Consider the following 19742-nt stretch of genomic DNA (forward strand, 5'->3'; position numbering starts at 1 on the left):
TTTGAGGGAGCAGGACTTAAAACCATTGTTCACATGGACAGACAAGAGAAAGAGAGTTAACTTATGGCTTCCTTGTTCTGGCTGGCTAGAGCAGAAGAGCTCTGTAATAGGGAAGGTACTGACGGCTGTGTAGAATGCTGCTGCACCAGTGTTGAACGTGTTGTCAACAATTAGAAATAAGAATTAGATGGGGCTGGGAAGGTGGCTCAGTGGTAGAGTGCTTGCCTTGCATGCATGAGGCCCTGGGTTAGATTCCTCAGCACTGCATAAGCAGGAAAAGCTGGAAGTGGCTCTGTGGCTCAAGTGGTAGAGCACTAGCCTTGAGCTAAAGAGCTGAGGGACAGCGCCCAGGCCCAGAGTTCAGGCCCCATGACCGGCAAAAACAAAAAAAACAAACCCCAAACCAGAAGTTACATGGAATCCCAAGAAAATAGTGGTCTCATCTTAAAATGAGCAAAGCTTTTCTGGAACTGAATTCTGGAAAGTGTCACCATAGCTTAGTTCCCTCAAAGTGAGATCTGAGCGCCACCTGCACGAGTGTCTGGGGTGCCCAGGGACGCCTGGCTGTGTAGCTCAGTGGTACGGTGGCTGCTTAGCACTGCAAGGCGCTGCCCTGTACCCCTCATGTTGATTCCTGGCTCTCATCCCAGGGGAGAGGAGGGCACGTGAAAGAGACTATACTTTAAAAATGTTTGTCACCCCTCCCCAGGAGAAAACTAGTTCTTCATCCATCTGACTTGGCTATAAATATTTCAGCATTTATCTCTACTTTGTTTTTTTTTTTCCCCCCTTCTGATGCTGGGGATCAAATCCAGAGCCTCACAAATACTAGGCAAGTACTCTGTCACTCTCTAAAGGACAAACTTACTTTTTAAAAACTACTGCAATACCACTATGACACTAAACAACTTTGTTAAGTTCTTGTCAATATAAAATAAATATTCATTGTTCAAATTCAGTTTTGTTTTTATTTTCCTCATGAAGTTTGTTTTGTGTTAGAGAATCACACAGATTCAAGATTGACCTGGTTAGACTACAGGGTTGACATTTCTTTTATAAAACAAGGAATGAACTGATGAGATGGTTACCCCGCCTCACAGGCAGTGGGGCTGGGGACGATCTCTTATGGGACTTAAAATAACAAGAAGGACTTAATTAGGGTAACAAGTTACAAACTGTAAGTTACAAGACTGAAACTAAGTTACATGAATGAAATTCAAGGGTAGAGATGCAGAAAGGAGTTAGGCATGAAGCCAAAAGTGCATGTTGTATCACACACACACACACAGACACTTCATGTAGGTCTGCCTGTAACTTTAAACTTGATGGTAGCTGAGATAGCAAGGAACCTGTTAGTTGCATCATTCAGTGTTCCCAGAGTGAAGTAAGTCCAGGTACAGGATGAATAATTGTTCCTGTTAGTAGGCAAATACAAGAATTTCTTATAGAGATCTTAGTAATGTGATACTGTGGAGCATTCTGGTAATTTATCCTGGTAATAAACAGTGACATTTTCTGGGGTGAACTCAGACCCTGAACTTGATAGAAGCTATAATGTAAGAGGATTGTATTCAGTATTCTGTAAGCATGTTCCTTACACAGAATAGTTCCAGATGGTCAGTTCACTGGTGCTCCACACCTAGATAGGTGCCCTACTTTGACTAGCAGATTTCGCATTTGCTCATTCCTACAAGTCTCTATGTCATTCTGAGAAATGTCCCAGTTTTGAGACAATATCCAGAATGCACCTCATGGATGCAAGAGGCTTCTAACTCACACACACTCCATACTCTCACACCTTAGGCTAACACAGTGCAGATTCCTCGAGCTGTTGAGTGTCTTCCCAGGGGATCTCTCCTTAATGCTAGTCACATCCTCAAAGCTAAGCAAGCACTTTTCCTTATGCTCATACAATGTGAACGCCATCACTGGTGTGCAAGTCAGTGAACCAGACATGTTTACAACAGTTGCAGAAGTTGCACTTAAGATTCTATGGAAAATTCTGGTAGAGTTCTGAAAAGCAGTTCTGCAAAAGATGGGCTTTTCATTTTGGAGGCAGCTGTCTGATCCTGCTTCCTGGAACTACCCAAGGGTATTGTATTTTCTGGAAAGCTAACAGCTCTAGCACATGGATTCATGGATGGTTGTTACTGGACATACCCACAAGACAATGTTGGCAGCTGGAAGTTGACATGGTCATCATTTAGAAGTGGCAAAATGTACCTTAACACATGATGCTACCTTAAGAATATATCATAGTTATTGAAATGAACTCCAGGGAATGGGGGAAAAAAGAAGTTATCATGGAATTGGAGGTATTGCTCAAGTGAGTGCTGGTCACCCTTCAATGAAAAAGCTTAGTAAGAGTGCAAGATCCTGGGTACAAGCCCCGGTTAACTGTGGGCATGCAGGCGTGTGTGTGCGTGCATTTGTGCACACACAGTTTGCTAGGCATAGTTGTGTACACCTGTAATACTGCACTTGGGAGGCTGAAGCAGAAGGGTCTAGAGTTTGAGACCTCTCAAAAAAATCTTTTTAGGCCATACTTGCTGAAAATCATCAGGAAGAGAGAGAAGATTGAGTGCATTCCTAGTTTATAACAATTCTACACTCAACATGTAGGTTATTTAGATAATATTTTAATAGGGGAAAATGCTGTGATTATATATATGTGTATATATATACATATATATATATATATATAAAACATTTATACACACATATTTGAAAAGGCACTAAGGGCATGTGGCAATGAATGTGAATGTGACGTTTTCCTTGTCCTTAAGAAGTTCTGGTGTATTGGGAGATGGGAAGGGGAAATAAAGGAGGCAACAATGCTTGATAAGAAATGTACTCATTGGGGCTGGGAAGGTGGCTCATTGGTAGAGCGCTTGCCTTGCATGCCTGAGGCCCTGGGTTCGATTCCTCAGCTCCACATAAACAAAAAGAAAAAAGCCGGAAGTGGCGCTGTGGCTCAAGTGGTAGAGTGCTAGCCTTGAGCTGAAGAGCTGAGGGACAGCGTCCAGGCCGAGTTCAGACCCCCCGACCGGACCCAAAAAAAATCTCAGAGACAGTGTCCAGGACCTGAGCCCCAAACTTGCGGCTCGAGGAAGTCAGGAAGAGCATTTTAAAAGGCTCGATCTTGGAGTTGGGAGACTAGAATCTACTTTTTAAGTAGGCATATCACTTGGAGGAAACATGGGGCAGCGCTCTGGCCTAACCAACTTCTAGTCTTTTCTTTCCACCGTAATCCCCTCCTCGCCTCTGTTTGGGGTTTTACCGTGCAGGACCTGTGCTATTTCATATGACTCACTGATAACAGTAAACATCCATCCACCTCACCCCTAGCTTGGACACAAACTGCAGTATCAGGGCACAAAGTAAGCTCCTAAAGCTTGCGGTAATCTCGAACCCTCGGAGTAGCTGTATTATTACCTTTCAGTTTGAAAATAACGAGATCAAAGGAGAATTAGCAAATCAGAGACAGCAGGGACCAGCCATCATCCCACTGAGCAAACACTCCAACATGGCGGGCCGGTCACGTGAGACGAGGGGCGGGACCAGCGCCCAGAGACGATCACGTGGCCTGGAGGGGGCGGTGCTGACAGGGGGCGTGGCCTCCACGGCTTTCGATTCGCCCGGGGGGCCCCCCCTCGCGAGCCACGCCCCCTTGTCTTCTGCGGGAGTGGCGCGCGGCGGCGGGGTGGGGCCTTCCTGATGACCTTTCACCCCAGCATGGCTGCGCCCTTGGGACCCGTGAAGTTCTGGCGACCCGGTAAGGCCCGCGGCGGAACGCCGATTGTCGCGGGTGCTGGCGCCGCGGCCGTGCGCCGGGGCCTGCGGACGCGCTCGCAGGCTTGACCTCGGCGGGCCGGGCGCCGCCGCCGCGCGCGGGTGGACTCCGCGGGGGACCCCCGCAGGCCCCGGGAGTTGGGGCGTGCGCCCCCCAGCCTGGGCGGGAACCGCGACCTTGTCGGCGGCCCCGGCCCCCGGGGCGTTTGCCGTCTTTGCGGCCCCGGCCCGGGTCCGATCCGGTTCCTCCCCATCCCTCGCGGTGCCAGTCCCGCAGCGCTCGCGCGCGCCCGGCTCCCGCCCCGCGCCACGGCCGGCCTCAGCGGCTCAAGGGCGCAGACCCACGTTCCGGCTTCGGGGCCGTGGAAGGGGCCGGAGGAGGAGCACCGGCGCCTGGCTTGACTTAGGAAGTGCGCCCAGAAGGGGACCGGTGTTCTCGCCGTAGTTCTTGCCCACCCCGAATTCTCTGGGGTGCACCTTCTTCCTTCCGCAGACGGACGGCGGTCACCATTACAGAATGCTTTCTCTTCGTTTGGCACGTGTGAATCGGCTTTTAATGAGCATATAGATGCACACGTACCAGACCGTGCTGGATGCATTATACTTCCTTTCTGTCCATCAGTGTCTGGTAAAAAGAAAAGTAAAACCCAAACCCACAAGTTTCTTAAGAGTTACCAGCCCCTCCTCCCCTTTTTGGTTTTAAACCATTTGCATCTCTGTGGGTCTGGATGTGCAAAATACATTGCAGCAAAAATGAAGCGAGACCGAAATGAATGTAAGGAAAGCTTTTAATGTTTTAGAATGGTTTCTCAAAGTTCTGACAGCTCACACAAGCCGTGGGGGAGACAAACCCAAGCAAGCTGTGTGCTTAATTCTTATTTATTTGATGGTACTGAGGGGTTTTGGTTTTTTTTGGCCAGTCCTGGGGCTTGAACTCAGGGTCTGGGCACTGACCCTGAGCTTCTTTTGCTCAAGGCTAGCATTCTACCACTTGAGCCACAGAGCCACTTCCAGCCTTTTCTGTGTATGTGGCACTGAGGGATCGAACCCAGGGCTTCATGCATGCTATGCAAGCACTCTGCCATTAAGCCACATTCCCAGCCCCCCCTGGTACTGAGTTTTAACTCAGGGTCTGTGCTTGCTAGGCAGGCACTCTACCACTTGAGCCACACCTCCAGATTTTCTTTTAGTTGTTTGTTGAGATGGGGAATCTCAGTAACTTTTTACCTGGTCTGACCTTGAATCTCAGTCCTTCCAATCTAGTGGCTGAGGTTAGAGTGCTAGCCTTGAGCTGAAGAGCTGAGGGACAGCGCCCAGGCCCAGAGTTCAGGCCCCATGACTGGACCCCCCCCTAAAAAAAAAAGAAAAAAAAATCTCAGGCATTGACACCCCCCAAGTCTAACTGTAGTACCAATAAATTACAAATAAGTAAATCTATATGCCTATCTCGCAAGGCATACATTATTAATACATTACACTACTTACTTCACCCCCTCCCCTAGCTGCCTCTTAAAATAATTGATGGGCCCTCCTCTCAGCATCCCTCCAGGATTTCGTAACACCCCTCTGGGATGCTTTTCATTCAAGATACCACTGCCAGGGTAAGGCTGGCCATGTAATATTCCCCCTTGAAAACAGTGACGTGCAAAACCCTTAACTTTCCTCTGAGCCCTTTCAGTGATGTTCTATCCTACTTTTTAGCTTCATTGCCTACCACACCCCAAAATACAGCTTACCACATCACACAACACCATTGCACCACTCAACTATTTGGGCTCAATTATTTTGGACATTCTTCAAGCACAAATCCTATTCTGCCTCCGTTCATGCTGCACCCTTTGCCATGAACTAAAATGTTCACTCAAAAAAAAAAATCTTTATGAAGTATTTTTTGTCTATACACTCCATCTTTCCCTCCCTCTTCTATACTTCCATATAATTATAATAGCTATGTGCCTAATGCCAAGAGCCTTTCATGTATTAGTCTCACTTAATCCTCACAACAATCTTGTTATGCCAAGTTTCAATGGAATAAGCAAGACTGGAGCACCTAAGTGACTGTCTAGTCACCAGGTTAGTATGTGGTAATGTACCAAGGTGGGCACATATTCTTTACCACCATCTTATTCTGCTTCATGTAAAATCTCTCCTAATGGGCTGGGAATGTGGCTTAGTGGTAGAGTGCTTGCCTAGCATGCATGAAGCCCTTGGTTCAATTCCTCAGTACCACATAAACAGAAAAAGCTGGAAGTAGTGCTGTGGCTCAAGTGGTAGAGTGCTAGCCTTGAGCAAAAGAAGTTCAGAAACAGTGCCCAGGCCTTGAGTTCAAGCCCCAGGACTGGCAAAAAAATAAAAAAAAATCCTTCCCAATGGACATCAAACATCACATTCAATTCACAAACAGAACACCTTTAGAGCAGAGCCCTGCCCATTTACATTTGTCTCCTGATTACAGAGTTTGTCAGTAAGTATACTCTCAATGAACTAAATAGCAGAACTCTTACTGTAATTCCAGAGTAGCTCCTTGGTTATTCAGCCCTTTACTATACTTAACAATTTTGGCCTGTTACTAAATGCTTGAATAAATAAAAGGTAACTCCTTACCTAATGTGATCTTAATTTTTGTTGAAAATAAGCTTAGTATAGAAAAGTGGCTGAAATATGGAAGAACTTAATCATAAAACTATCACAAAGAGAAACTACAGACAAAAAAAATCAGCCAAGCCGGGCGCTGGTGGCTCATACCTGTAATCCTAGCTACTCAGGAGGCTGAGATCTGAGGATCGCGGTTCAAAGCCAGCCCGGGCAGGAGAGACCGTGAGACTCCTATCTCCAATAAACCACCAGAAAACCGGAAGTGATGCTGTAGCTCAAGTGGTAGAGTGCTTGCCTTGAGCTGAAGAGCTGAGGGACAGCGCCCAGGCCCAGAGTTCAAGCCCCACGACCGACAAAAAAAAAAAAATCAGCCATACATATGGCAAATACTCTACCACTTGAGCCACAGCACCACTTCTGGCTTTTTCCTTTTTGCTTATGTGGTGCTGAGGAATCGAGCCTAGGGCCTTGAGCATGCAAGGCAAGCGCTCTACCACTGAGCCACCTTCCCAGCCCCTGCCTGAGATTTTTCTAGAAAAAGCTTTCACTTAATTTGCTAGCACTCATGGATCAGAAGGGACTGTTTCTTTTCATTTGCTCATACCACTGTTTAATGGTTGCTGACTGTATGCCTTGTAGAATAACTTTGACTTGACCCATAGTAGGAACTGTATTGTGATATAGGTACACATATGTAACAAATAGTACTGCTTTCTAGAACATACTCTGTTTTCTATTCTGTTTGTGTTTGTGTGTGTGTATGTATGTATGTATGTATATATGTATATTGTGTGTATGTTTGTAGTGCTGAAGATTGAATCCTGGGTCTCATAGTACATAGGCACTTAGCTGCACCAGTTTCTGTTTCCATTGTTTAAAAAGTCTAGGATGAGCTGGGTGCCAGTGGCTCACACCTGTAAGTAATCCTAGCTACTCAAGAGGTTGGGATCTGAGGATTACGGTTTAAAGCCAGCCCGGCAGGAAAGTCTGTGAAACTCTTATCTCCAGGTATCTGCCGGAAAACCAGAAATGGCACTGTGGCTCAAGTGGTAGAGCACTCACTTTGAGCTGAAAAGCTCAGGGACAGCACCTAGGCCTGGAGTTCAAGATGCAATCGACCCCCCCCCAAAAAAAAAAAAAAAAAAAGTCTGAGATGGCCCACAAGCCCAAGTTTCCTTACTATTCAAATGTGGAAAAGATGTAATGTTACCAGCCTCATTTTACATTGGAGAGATGAAGGTGCTCTTTACTCCTTTCAGCATAAAATGTATTCCTAATGGAAAACCACCACAAACAAAAGGGGCTGTGGGAGGTGAACTGAGAGAAAGCAACTCTAGTGTTCTCGTTTGGCTGAATGAAGTCTTGTAAGGAGGAAATAAGCCCCATATTGGTTGACAGCAGCTGTTCTTGCACTAAAGGACATAACAGAGTAAGCTGTGCTGGTCTGGACTATAGGTTAGACAAAGAAGGGACAGGGTAGTGAAGGCAAGTCTTGGTGCTGTAAACCTGGGTATGGAAGGAAATACAAGAGCTTGCAGGATGGTGTTAATACTCCAGACATCAGGGGATAGTCTTAAGATGTTTTCAAAAGGAAGACAGTCTGGTCAGAAACAGAGCAGAAGAGGATAACATGTTCTTTGGTATTGTGTCCTTGTTAAAGCTCACAAAGATTTATCAAAAAGTAGCGTTGGTAAGAGGAGAAAGGGAAGGAAATCCTCTCTGATCCCAGGTTTTCTTGTGTGTGTGTGTGTGTGTGTGTGTGTGTGTGTGTGTGTGTGTGTGTGTGTGTGTGTGTGTGTTTATCTTGTTGAAAGTGTTATACTGGAATTTGATCTTGAGATACAGAGAAGCCACATTTTGAGAGATTTAATCAGGAGGCTTTACTAGATAGCTGGTGACTGTGTGTGGACACATGTCCCCCCAAAACTTGCAGCCTGCAATGCACGATAATACTGTTAGGAAACCGAGCCATGATGATAGTAAAGAAAGAGCAGAAAAACAATCTCATCAAACCAGATCAACTCTAATGGAGAGTTGAAGAGGGTCAGGAGATGTGAGGTATGGCGCAATGGTGGCAGGGGTGGAGGGGCCTAAATAGGGTCATGGTTAGGTGGGCAGGGTCACAGGGAGAGTTTGGAGCCTTGTGAGTTCATGGTCAGGTCTGGCAGGTCTGGGAACCTGTTGTCCAAGTCCCCACCCCATCTGCTTCTAGGAGTTCAGGGTCTATCGCCTTCGCCTGGGGGGTAGGAAAGTGGGTGGGATTTCACCTCTGAAGAGTTTTTGGAAAGTCCTCATCATCTACCAAGGTGCCATGATGCGCCAGATAACCAAAATTCATAGAAGGAAGGTCAGCACTTGGCAAAAGCAACACAGCAGTGCCCACTTACCTGGTCTTTGTCAGTTTTGGACCTCTGGTATACCACTGTGCTCCTGGAAGTACCTGGAAAAGAGACGGAGTTCTAAAGCAGTGATGCCGAGTTTCACTTGAGGATCCCCACTGTTTGCCTATAAATTCTGCTGCATTTCTCAGATTTCTCAGCGGTTCTCAGATTATTAAAGAGATCAGGGAACCATAAAAAATGCACAATTGAGCTTGGTATGCTAGTATATGCTGATCATAACATTTGAACCCATGTTTTGAGGGTTTTTTCTTTGCAGGTTAAAAGGCTGTGGTATCTTCAACGGGATTTGCCACCTCCCCATACCAGAGTTTGAACTCAGGGCCTTGTGCTTGCTTGACTTGTTTGCTCATGGCTGGGCTGGCACTCTGCCAACTTGCCATGCCTTGTACAGAGGAATCTCAGTTTGGCATGTCAGTTTATTGGTACAGTGAATCTTGATTGGTGTCCCCCTGCCCTCTCTTGCAATCTTAGTTCCTCTTACAGGGTCTGTTTCATTGGCACTTATTCATGTACCAAGTTACATCTACTCAGAAGCAAGTAAGCACCAGGCTTGGTGGTATGGCACTGCACTTAAGAGAGTGGGAGAGGAGAATCAAGAGTTTGAGGCCAGCCTGGACTATTACGAATTGAGACTGTCTTTAAACAAACAAACAAACAAAAGCCAGTAAGTGCAAGGGTGGAGTGGTAGAGCCTGCGCCTGCTGTCTTCTGCATTTCCAGCATTAGCGTGCCCAGCGTACTGCAAGTGTTCAGTCCATCCCTCCTCCCTTTCCTGTTTTGGTGCCTGTAATGCATCGCAGAGGAACTGCAGGCCTGAGCCCTGTGCTGCCAGCAGCCTTGTTTCCCATTCTTGAGGAAGCCATTCCAGGGGCTTAAAGGGCCTGTGTACAGGCGCGGAAGTGAGAGGAAGAAAGCCTGGCAGCCTGTGTGTCCTGCGTTCTGGTTTCTTGTACCTGGCTGTCATTCTGCAGTAGCTAGGATTTGTCCTTGTCCTCAGCAATGGCCTTTGGGTTTCTTGGACTTTTGTTAGAGATTTAACAGTGGTCAGTTCTGGGCACCAGTGGGACCTACAGCAGGAGTGTCTTCTTTGCTGACAGCCAGGAGGCTTTCAGGAAAGACTTTTTTGTCTTTCAACAGGTATTTTCCTAGACTTTTTTCTTTTCTTTCTTTCTTTCTTTCTTTTTTTTTTGGAAGCTTTCTGAAACTTGTTTCTTTCTCCCAGTTTTGTCTTTGAAAATATATAACCTTTATACATTTCCCTGTTCATTGCTTCAAAGTCTAAAAAGCCCATTTCTCTTGCAGGTACAGAGGGCCCAGGTGTCAGCATCTCTGAAGAGAGACAAAGTATTGCTGAAAACTCCTCAACAACCGTTGTTTACAACCCTTACGCTGCTCTTTCTATAGAACAGCAGAGGCAGAAGCTGCCTGTGTTCAAGGTATGTGCAGCCATAGTTGTCCACTCGACCCTGCAATAGTAGAGTTTCTCACTCTGGGTGCTTCTGTAGAACACACAGAGTAGTTTTCAGAACTTGTGCAGTGTGTAGTTGTGTGTGTGTGTGTGTGTGTGTGTGAGAGAGAGAGAGAGAGAGAGAGAGTATGTGTGAGAAAGAGAATCATATAAATCTGGAAAATTCTTGATTTTCCCCACTAGATCCTACATATTAGAAAACAGAAAGTATGGGAATGGCATTGTTTTCTCCCAGTTGTTTCTTTCTGTTATGGACAATTTTAGACATATAGAAAGTAGACAGCATAGCACAGCGAACTTTATATCCAGCTTCATTTTATCACCAGCATATGGGCAATTTTGACTTTCTTTGTAAAGACATATTTCTTTAACCAAGACAAACTGGGAATTGAGGTTACTTTCTGCTGTGATAGAGATGAGTTTTTTTTTTTTTTTTTAAATATGGTTTCCAGATGTTCTGTGCATGTCTTGACACTTGACTTGCGTGAAATGACTTGAGTGTGTGTTCAGCTCATGAGAGAACAGGTGTAGGTGTGTTCTCTGAGCACATTCAGAATATATGTGTTCAGGAAGTGGCGCTGTAGCTCAAGTGGTAGAGCGCTCGCCTTGAGTTGAAGAGCTGAGGGACCACGCCCAGGCCCAGAGTTCGAGCCCCACGACCGACAAAAAAACAAACAAACTATATACAGCACTCAGAACCTCGGCGATTTAAAACATTATTGAAAAAAAAAAAAAAAAGAATATATGTGTTCATGGTCCTTTAGTACTGATGGCCACCGTTGGTGGACAGGATTTGTACCCATTGGCAAATCTGCATGGAAAGTCCCTGTAGTCAGGAAGCAGGCTCTCAGCCGCAGGTGGGCACATGCTTGGAGCCAGTCACAAAGGCTGTGGAATTATGCCTGCCTCATGGCTGCCTTGGAATGACCCAAGTGGATATGGCCAGCAGCAGTACTTCTTTCCTTCTCCTGGAGAGACTGGGAAAGAACACTGATGAATCCCTTTGTCTACTGTGCTGCTAATTCCTCATCTGTTAATGTGTCCTTTCTCCAAATATGAGCCAGTAGTCTTAATTTAGTCAGATTGAGGATCATGGTTCAAAGCCAGATCAGACAGGAAAATCTTTGAACAAAAAAGATAAAAAACAGTGCCCAGGCCCTGAGTTCAAGCCCCTGTACACACACACACACACACACACACACACACACACACCCAGGTGCCCCTGTACTGACACACACACACACACACACACACGCACACGCACACACACACACACACCCAGGTGCCAGTGGCTTATGTCTGTTATCTTGGCTACTCAGGAGGCTGAGATCTGAGGATCGTGGTTCAAAGCTACCTCCTGTTCCATTAGTGCTAAAAGCAGCTTTACAAACAGAAGTTAGTAGTAGAAAACTTGCTAGCCTGTATGGGACCCAGGGTTTGATCCTCAATATGGAACAAGGAACAAAATAGAAGTTGAAACTTCAGCTAATCCCAGACTCTCCATTCTCCTGCCTCAGCCTTTTGAGTTCTGGTATTATAAGTTGCTAGGATTAAAGGTGTGCCAGTACTGAGGCTTGAACTCAGATCTTAGGCACTGTCCCTTATCTTTTTTGCTCAAAGCTGATGTTCTGCCAACTGAGCCACAGCTTCACTTTTGCCTTTGGTGGTTAATTGGAGATGAGAGTCTCATAGACTTTCCTGACTGAGCTGGCTCTGAACTGCGATCCTCAGATCTCAGCCCCCTGAGTATCTAAGATAATAGGTACGAGTCTCCAGCACTTGACCAAGTCCAGACTCTTTAGCTCCTAATTCAACCCCAACTGTTTCTCTCCTAACTCATTTGCAATCCAAACCTGAATTTTTCATAGCCTTCCCAATAGAGTTTGCATCATTTGCTTATTTCCATCTTCTTTCCTTTGCTTTTCTTATTTATGTGTCCTAGAATGCCTTAGCTGTTCTAAATTTATCTGTGTTTAAATTATCTCTCAAATTTTCCTTGATCACCTACCCATCTAGCCATCTCTCCACCGGTCTGTTCATCTGATGAATTTTCCATTTACAAAATAAATGCAAAGGGGGCTGGGAAGGTGGCTCAGTGGTAGAGCGCTTGCCTTGCATGCCTGAGGCCCTGGGTTCGATTCCTCAGCACCACATAAGCAAAAAGAAAAAAGCCGGAAGTGGCACTGTGGCTCAAGTGGTAGAGTGCTAGCCTTGAGCTGAAGAGCTGAGGGACAGCGCCCAGGCCCAGAGTTCAGGCCCCACGACCGGACCCCATAAAAAAAAAAATGCAAAGAACCTAAACTTTCATTATCTTCCACTCAAAATGAAAAGAAACACAGGAGTCCAAGCAGCAAGAGGAGAACACTTAGACAACAGTTAATTCCTGCACCTGCAGTAAGCTGTCCTTTGAACGTGTAAATACAATTCCTGGGCTCCTTCTGGCCCACTGGTCAGAAATTCCAATAGCAGGAATCTTCATTTTTGACAAATATCCTTTCACATTTAAAACTGTATATGTAGACCCCCATATAATGCCAAATTCAAAACCCCAAGTAGCCAGTCACTTGTTTGACTGGCCTCATCCCAGGCTTCTCAGCCTTACCATGCTGTTGGCGTGGTACCAGATGAGCCGAGGGATGATCAGAGAGCAGGAGGCAGTGTTTGTCTTCAGTCCCAGCCAGGTGGTTATGGAATACCTTCATTACCTTTTGGACCACCAGGCATGACTGTAATCAGTGATGGTTATAAACAACACCTTCTGAAGCCAAGTAGATAGGGCGTTGGATTTACCTGTGGCATTTTAGCTGAACTGCTTGGGGAAATGAGATTTAGTTGGAATGTATATGGAACTCATGAGTGCTTTATCGTGAACTTGGACTTAGAGGTACGAATGAAAGCCTGTGCTTTTGTTTCTTTTTTTGGGATTTTTTTTTTTTGGTTTTTTTTTTTTTTTTTTTGGTTGGTCATGGGGCTTGAACTCTGGGCTTGCTCTTCAGCTCAAGGCTAGAGCTCTACCACTTGAGCCACAGTACCACTTCTGGTTTTCTAAGTGGTTTATTGGAGATAAGAGTCTCAACCTTTCCTGCCGGGGCTGGCTTTGAACTGCAATCCTCAGATCTCAGCCTCCTGAGTAGTTAGGATTACAGGCGTGAGCCACTGATGCCCGGCTTCTGGGATTTTTAAAAACATAATAATAAAAAAATTAAAATTACGTTATATATACATGTTGGGCAAAGTTCAAAGTTCTCTTTTGTATCCATGTTTTCCAGCCTTCCTATTTCTCTGAAGTATTTATCCTTCCTTTGAAACTATAAATACTGTGCATCATTTACACATTCTATAACTTTCTTTCTTTCCATGTTAGTATAAATAGATTTTTTTCTTTTTGTGCTGATAGTGAGGCTTGAATTCAGGGTCTGGGTGCTGTCCCTTTACTCAAGGATGGCACTCACATTAGCCACAGCTCCACATTTGGCGTTTTAGTGGTTTGTTGGAGATACAGTATTACAGATTTTGCTGCCTGGGCTGGCTTTGAACCAAGATCCTCAGTTCTCAGCCTCCTGAGTAGCTAGGATTACAGGTATGTGGGTCATTTGTTTCTTTTAATAACCATGACTTATTCCATTGGAGTACCTTATTATTGATTTGCCCAAATACCTCTTTATGAAGATTTAGGTTTGAAGTTTTGGCTGTTGTAAATAATGTAATGTATATACACACACATACACATATGCACATCTTTGTATATACTTCGTATTAATGTGTCTGTAGTGTAATTGCTTATAACTAAAATCTTGAATTCAAGAATTGGCTTATTTTGCTGTTTGCAGGTATATAGTATATATACCTGCAACCAAAAGTTGGAAGAACATTTTGATGGTTCTTTCTAAAATTTACTTTTTGGAAACAACTCATCTTCAGTGTTGAAATATTTTTGTTTAGGTCTTCTGAGGCAAAATATGGCTGTTTATAATACACAGTTATTCTTTTCCAGCTTAGGAATCATATCTTATACTTGGTAGAAAATTATCAGACGGTGGTGATTGTTGGAGAAACGGGATGTGGGAAGAGCACTCAGCTTCCTCAGGTGAGTGGCCATTGAGCAGGGCCTGACGCTTTGCTGAAAGAACTCTCTCTACCACATTTTGGTCTAAGGTCTCCTCTCAGTAAATAATTTACCTCACGTTCTTAAAATTAAACCTTTAAGACTTACACTTTCCTTGAGTTTTAGTACAAAAGTTGACAGTTGTCTTTAATTTGTTATAATTCTAAAATTGTAATGGAATAGCCATTATCTGAAAGGAACAACGGCATTCATTCACAGAGTCATAATATATAGTTTTTGTTCTCAAGTAATTACAGTTGAAGAAGGCTGGGGGTCCAGTGACCTGCTGTAGCTACAAGTAAATATTTGCTATGACAGAATTATGCATTGCTACAGAAGAGACTTTTTATCAGAAAAAATCGTACCTGGTGTGGGTAGGAGTGGACGAGAGGGTCAGGAAAGGCATTTGAAATGACATTTGAAATAGACCTTAGATAATTGGTGAGCTGCCAGTGGAAAGGTAGTCCATTCCAGCAAAGGTTGTGAGTAGGGTGGAGAGGGGCAGGGTGCAGGCAGAGCTTGCCTTCAGACCTTGACGGGTAAAGCATGGTAGTTAAGGACAAGAATTGAAGGTTTTTCTTCCCCTTTAAAAAATTAATTTGTACTTGAATATAAAGTACATCTAGGGTAGTGTATATGTCCTACCTGTACAGCTTGATTTCTTTTCACAAGGGAACACACCTGTGTACCAGCACCCAGATCAAGACAAGAGCATGTTTACCACATAATGTCATGATAGGTACAGGAAGTAGGGGCCAGATTCTTAAGAAAAACTACCGGCAGTCTTAGACTTTTAGGGGTCAGGAGCAGGAGGAAGACAGACTATTTCCAGAGTATATTTTTCCAAATATCTGCTACCCTCCCATGGAGGGCTTCCTTTTTCTGCTAGAAACTCAATTCTCTTTTTCTGAGACAGTCACTGCTAAATTTGATTTATGACTTGGGAAAATTAGAAAGGCGGAGGCACTAAACATAAACGGAGCAGCTTTTTCTGAATAAACTTTTGCCAGAGTTATATATATCTTCTTGGAAAATACAACTGACTGAAGGACCAAACACTTATCAGTTTTGAAGTTTCACAAATTATATCTGGAATCTAGATGGTATTTTTTGATGATTCTGTCAAAACAATGGGTTGTGGAAACAAGCTCTTAAACCAGTTTGTACTAATACTGTTGGAGGGCCAAACTTGGGACTCCTTTAGTAGCATGGAGCACTGAGATGGGATTCGCTCTGACTGTGATTTCAGACCCTTCACAATACCCACTACCTCTGTCAGCACTATACCTGCTTCATCGTTCAGTTTCTTCCTTAAGTATGCAAAAGAAGACTGAATCACACAGGGTGTTGATATATAGACAAGTTGTTCTATTTTTCTTTGCTAGTTGTGGAGCCTGAACTCTGGGCCTGGGTGCTGTCCCTCAGCTCTTCAGCTCAAGTCTAGCGCTCTACCACTTGAGCCATAGCACCACTTCTGGCCTTTTCTGCTTATGTGGTGCTGAGGAATCGAACCCAGGGCCTTATGCATGCAAAGCAAGCACTCTAGCACTGAGCCACCTTCCCAGCTCCAGGTTGTTCTATATTTATGGAAATGACATTTTTTTTCCATTTAATACTCCACCTAGGAGATGAACTGCATGCTTTTAAGTGTTTGGTTTTGAGTGATAGGGTTGTGTTCTGGTTCTATATCGGGGCTTTGGTTTGCTGAGCTTGAATTCCAGGTATTACATGTTTATCAGCTTCCTTGGACAGGCTGTGTGGTCACTCTGGTCCCTCATCTGTACGTGGCTGATACTGCTCTGTCTTCCTGGTAGGATTAATCATGGGGAATAACCTGTAAGGCATTCAGCCCACTTCTCAGCACTTAGGAAGGTGCCCACCGAACATTCGTTTAGTGAGACCCCATCTGAACAAATAAACCAGATGCCATGGTACAAACTATCATTCCAGCTATACAGGAAGCCTAGTCAGGAAAATAAGAAAACAAGCCTAGTGTAACAACGGAAACAAAAAAAGATGTATACTCAGATGTGATTTTGCTTACAGTATCTGGCAGAAGCTGGCTGGACAGCGGAAGGAAGAGTGGTTGGAGTAACCCAACCTCGAAGAGTAGCTGCTGTGACAGTAAGTTTTTGCTGAGATTCAGCTTGTGTTTTTGTTTTTCCTTGACTTGTTTTCTTATTTCCTAAAAACTGCAAATGAGTAGAAGTTGTTCCTTAAGAATTTAGTTTAGGTAACAACAGTGAATTGAATTTTTGTAAATGAATACTTCTACATTATAAACATTTAAAGAAAGTCCTAAGGATACTGGTGGGCCCATTGCAACAATAAGACGTACAAGTCGTTATGTCGAAAATGAACTTTACAACTTTGGTGGGGGGGGAGGAAGGCTGGAGGGGGGTGGGGGGGTGGGGAGGGGGGAGGATGGATGGAAAGGGGAAACAAAGGAGGAGGCTACAATGCTTGATAAGAAATGTACTCATTATCTTGCCCATGTAATTGTAACCCCTCTGTACAGTATTTTCACAATTAAAAAAAAAGTCCTAAGGAAGTAAAAAGAAAACAAAGAATTTTTAACTCCCTCCCCAGATGTTCCAGCACAAGCATTGTACATATTTGTGAATGTCAACGTTCCTTTCAAAAGACAAGTGTCTGGCTGGTTGGATAAAATAATTGTACGGAATGATTATATGTTTACTTGTGTTGAATCTAACAAGAGGAAACTGAATGAAAATATGTGTAGCTACTGAGGTTTGAGTACATACTTGTTTATTTAAGAGAATTTATTAAAGCTGAGAAAGAAAAACCATAAAAAATAATATTACTTATTAATCAAACTATGTTACAGTTCCTGTTACAAAAGAGGAAATTCTCACATGTTCCTTGTGTGCCTTCCTTCCTCATTAGTTATAGAAACATTGCTGACATTTTTTTTTTTTATTTTTTTTATTTTTATTTTTTGGGTCCAGTCGTGGGGCCTGAACTCTGGGCCTGGGCGCTGTCCCTCAGCTTTTCAGCTCAAGGCTAGCGCTCTACCATTTGAGCCACAGCGCCACTTCTGGCTTTTTTCTTTTTGCTTATGTGGTGCTGAGGAATCGAACCCAGGGCCTCAGGCGTGCAAGGCAAGCGCTTTTACCACTGAGCCACCTTCCCAGCCCTGACATTTTTATTTCAAGCTCTATAATATATACTATTTTTTGTTTAATATAAATATCAGTATGCCCCTTCCTCCCTCCCCTGTTTCTGTGGATTTTAGAAACCACACAGAGCCTTCCCCCAAGCTCCTACAGACTCACAGCTTTAATTGAGGTTTCTTATACTGTTCTTAGGAAGAGGTGCATGATTTTTTTTTTTTTTTTTTGATGGTACGTCCATCAAACCCAGGATCGTGCACTGGCAAGTGGTACTCACACTTCAGCACTGTTCATGTGTTTTTAGTAAATTAATCCTATTTTGTTTCTTCTCATCTCTATCTGAGTCTCAAAATCACTTTTCTTAAAGAGAATTTAATATTTAGAATGAAAGAAGATAGTGAAATATATTATAATTTTTTTTTTTTTTTGTCAGTTGTGGGCCTAGGCGCTGTCCCTGAGCTCTTCAGCTCAATGCTAGCACTCTACTGCCTGAGCCACAGCACCACTTCCAGCTTTTTCTGCTTATGTGGTGCTGAGGAATCAAACCCAGGGCCTCATGCATGCAAGGCAAGCACTCTACCACTGAGCAACATTCCCAGTCCCTATATTACAATTAAAAAAATCCAAAATTGATAGTTCCATAAACATAAAAATATCCAGGAGACAGCATGGCTTTTTTTCCTGTGGTTTTGTGTGTGTGTGTGTGTGTGTGTGTGTGTGTGTGTGTGTGTGTGTGTGTGTGTGTGTGTGTGTGTGTGTGTGTGTGTTTATAGAAGTTGTACAAAGTAAGGCATTTCATCATGACATTTCCATGCATGCATATAGTTTACTCTGACCATATTTGCATTTTCTTTTTGTTTGCCCTTCCCCTTCACATTCCAGTAGTACCACATGAGCTGTTTTTTATTAGCACCAGTAACTATACAAGGGGAAGGAAGTTCATTGTGACATTTTCTCCTATGTAGACAATATATTCCAATCAATTCTCATTCCTGCTGAAAACAATCTCAGAGGCCAAAAGCAGATGTATAAGCAGTGCTTGATGTCTGTGAGAGGTTATCAGTAATGAATGCTCTAACTACTAGCTTCACCAGCTCAAAGTTTGACTTCCAGACCCAGGCCTTCCTCCATGAAAGATTCAGGGCAGACCAGGCTTTCCTTCACGAGAGATTCAGGGCAAGCTGAACGCCTACCTTCTTCTAGCCTCCACACTCATAGATGCCAGTGTATCTTGCCCCCAATCCATGTATCTTGCCCATGTATCTTGGAAAGCTCAGGGCCCCAGCACTTTCTGTGTAGTACTTAGTAGTTGGTTTTTTTTTATCTACTAGGTGGTCTTGAAATCGCTAGGTAAGCACTGTACTATTTGAGCCACATCTTCAGTTTTTTTGCTTTTAGTTTATTTTTCAGATAGAGTCTAATGGTTTTGGTCTTGGACTGTGATCCTTCTACTTCAGAATAGTTGGGATTACAGATACACACCTACACACCTGGCTTGTTTTCAGATAGGATCTCATGTTAACTTGACCTGGGCTGGCTTTGACTATGATACTCCTCCCAAGTAGCTAGGATTACAATTGTGGGCATAGCCCTGCTTTTGTTTTTTGTTTTTGTTTTTCTTTTTCTTTAGCTTCTTTCTGTATATATTGGGATTGTCAAAAAGGTAATATTTGATAGCCAGTTGATGAGGTTATTGGGAACAAAATGTAAATGATAGATTAAAAGTCTATGAAAAAGCCAATAGAATATAACCCTGTATGATTATAATGATGAAATTTTAAAAAGTTTGAGGGTAAAACTATTTATTTACTGATTAGTTTAGACGTAGGGTTTTGTTTATATTCCTGTCTGGGCTTGACCTTGGAGAAATCTTTCTGCCTTAGCCTTTTAAGTGCTGGGATTATAGCCATATGCTCATATCCAGCTAAAAACATATATTTTTTTTCTTTTTTTGGGGGGTCCGGTCGTGGGGCCTGAACTCTGGGCCTGGGCGCTGTCCCTCAGCTCTTCAGCTCAAGGCTAGCACTCTACCACTTGAGCCACAGTGTCACTTCCAGCTTTTTTCTTTTTGCTTATGTGGTGCTGAGGACTTGAACCCAGGGCCTCATGCCTGCAAGGCAAGCGCTCTACCACTGAGCCACCTTCCCAGCCCTAAAAACATATTTTTTATGCAAATGTATACAATACAAATAGCAAAACCACTAGAATTAAGAAGCTTGTTTTTTTCTCTATAGAGCCATATGATTT

At 43.8% G+C, this 19742-nt stretch overlaps 1 protein-coding gene across 2 annotated transcripts in view; it reads left to right on the forward strand.

The window, feature by feature from the left end:
• Positions 1-3655: 3655 nt before the first annotated feature.
• Dhx35 (DEAH-box helicase 35) overlaps positions 3656-19742 on the forward strand; it is a 55141-nt gene continuing 39054 nt past the window's right edge. The window contains exons 1-4 of one of the 2 annotated variants that reach the window (XM_042694758.1): positions 3656-3775; positions 10091-10224; positions 14251-14343; positions 16408-16485. In XM_042694758.1, coding sequence (XP_042550692.1) covers positions 3718-3775; positions 10091-10224; positions 14251-14343; positions 16408-16485 — 363 coding nt within the window. In that variant the 5' untranslated portion in view covers positions 3656-3717. Of the gene's footprint in view, positions 3776-10090; positions 10225-14250; positions 14344-16407; positions 16486-19742 lie in introns of those variants that run through there. The other variant, XM_042694759.1, reaches the window with a different exon arrangement.

Source organism: Dipodomys spectabilis, unplaced genomic scaffold (genome assembly GCF_019054845.1).
Source record: "Dipodomys spectabilis isolate Male_0828 unplaced genomic scaffold, ASM1905484v1 ptg000175l, whole genome shotgun sequence".
NCBI classification, from domain to species: Eukaryota; Metazoa; Chordata; class Mammalia; order Rodentia; family Heteromyidae; genus Dipodomys; species Dipodomys spectabilis.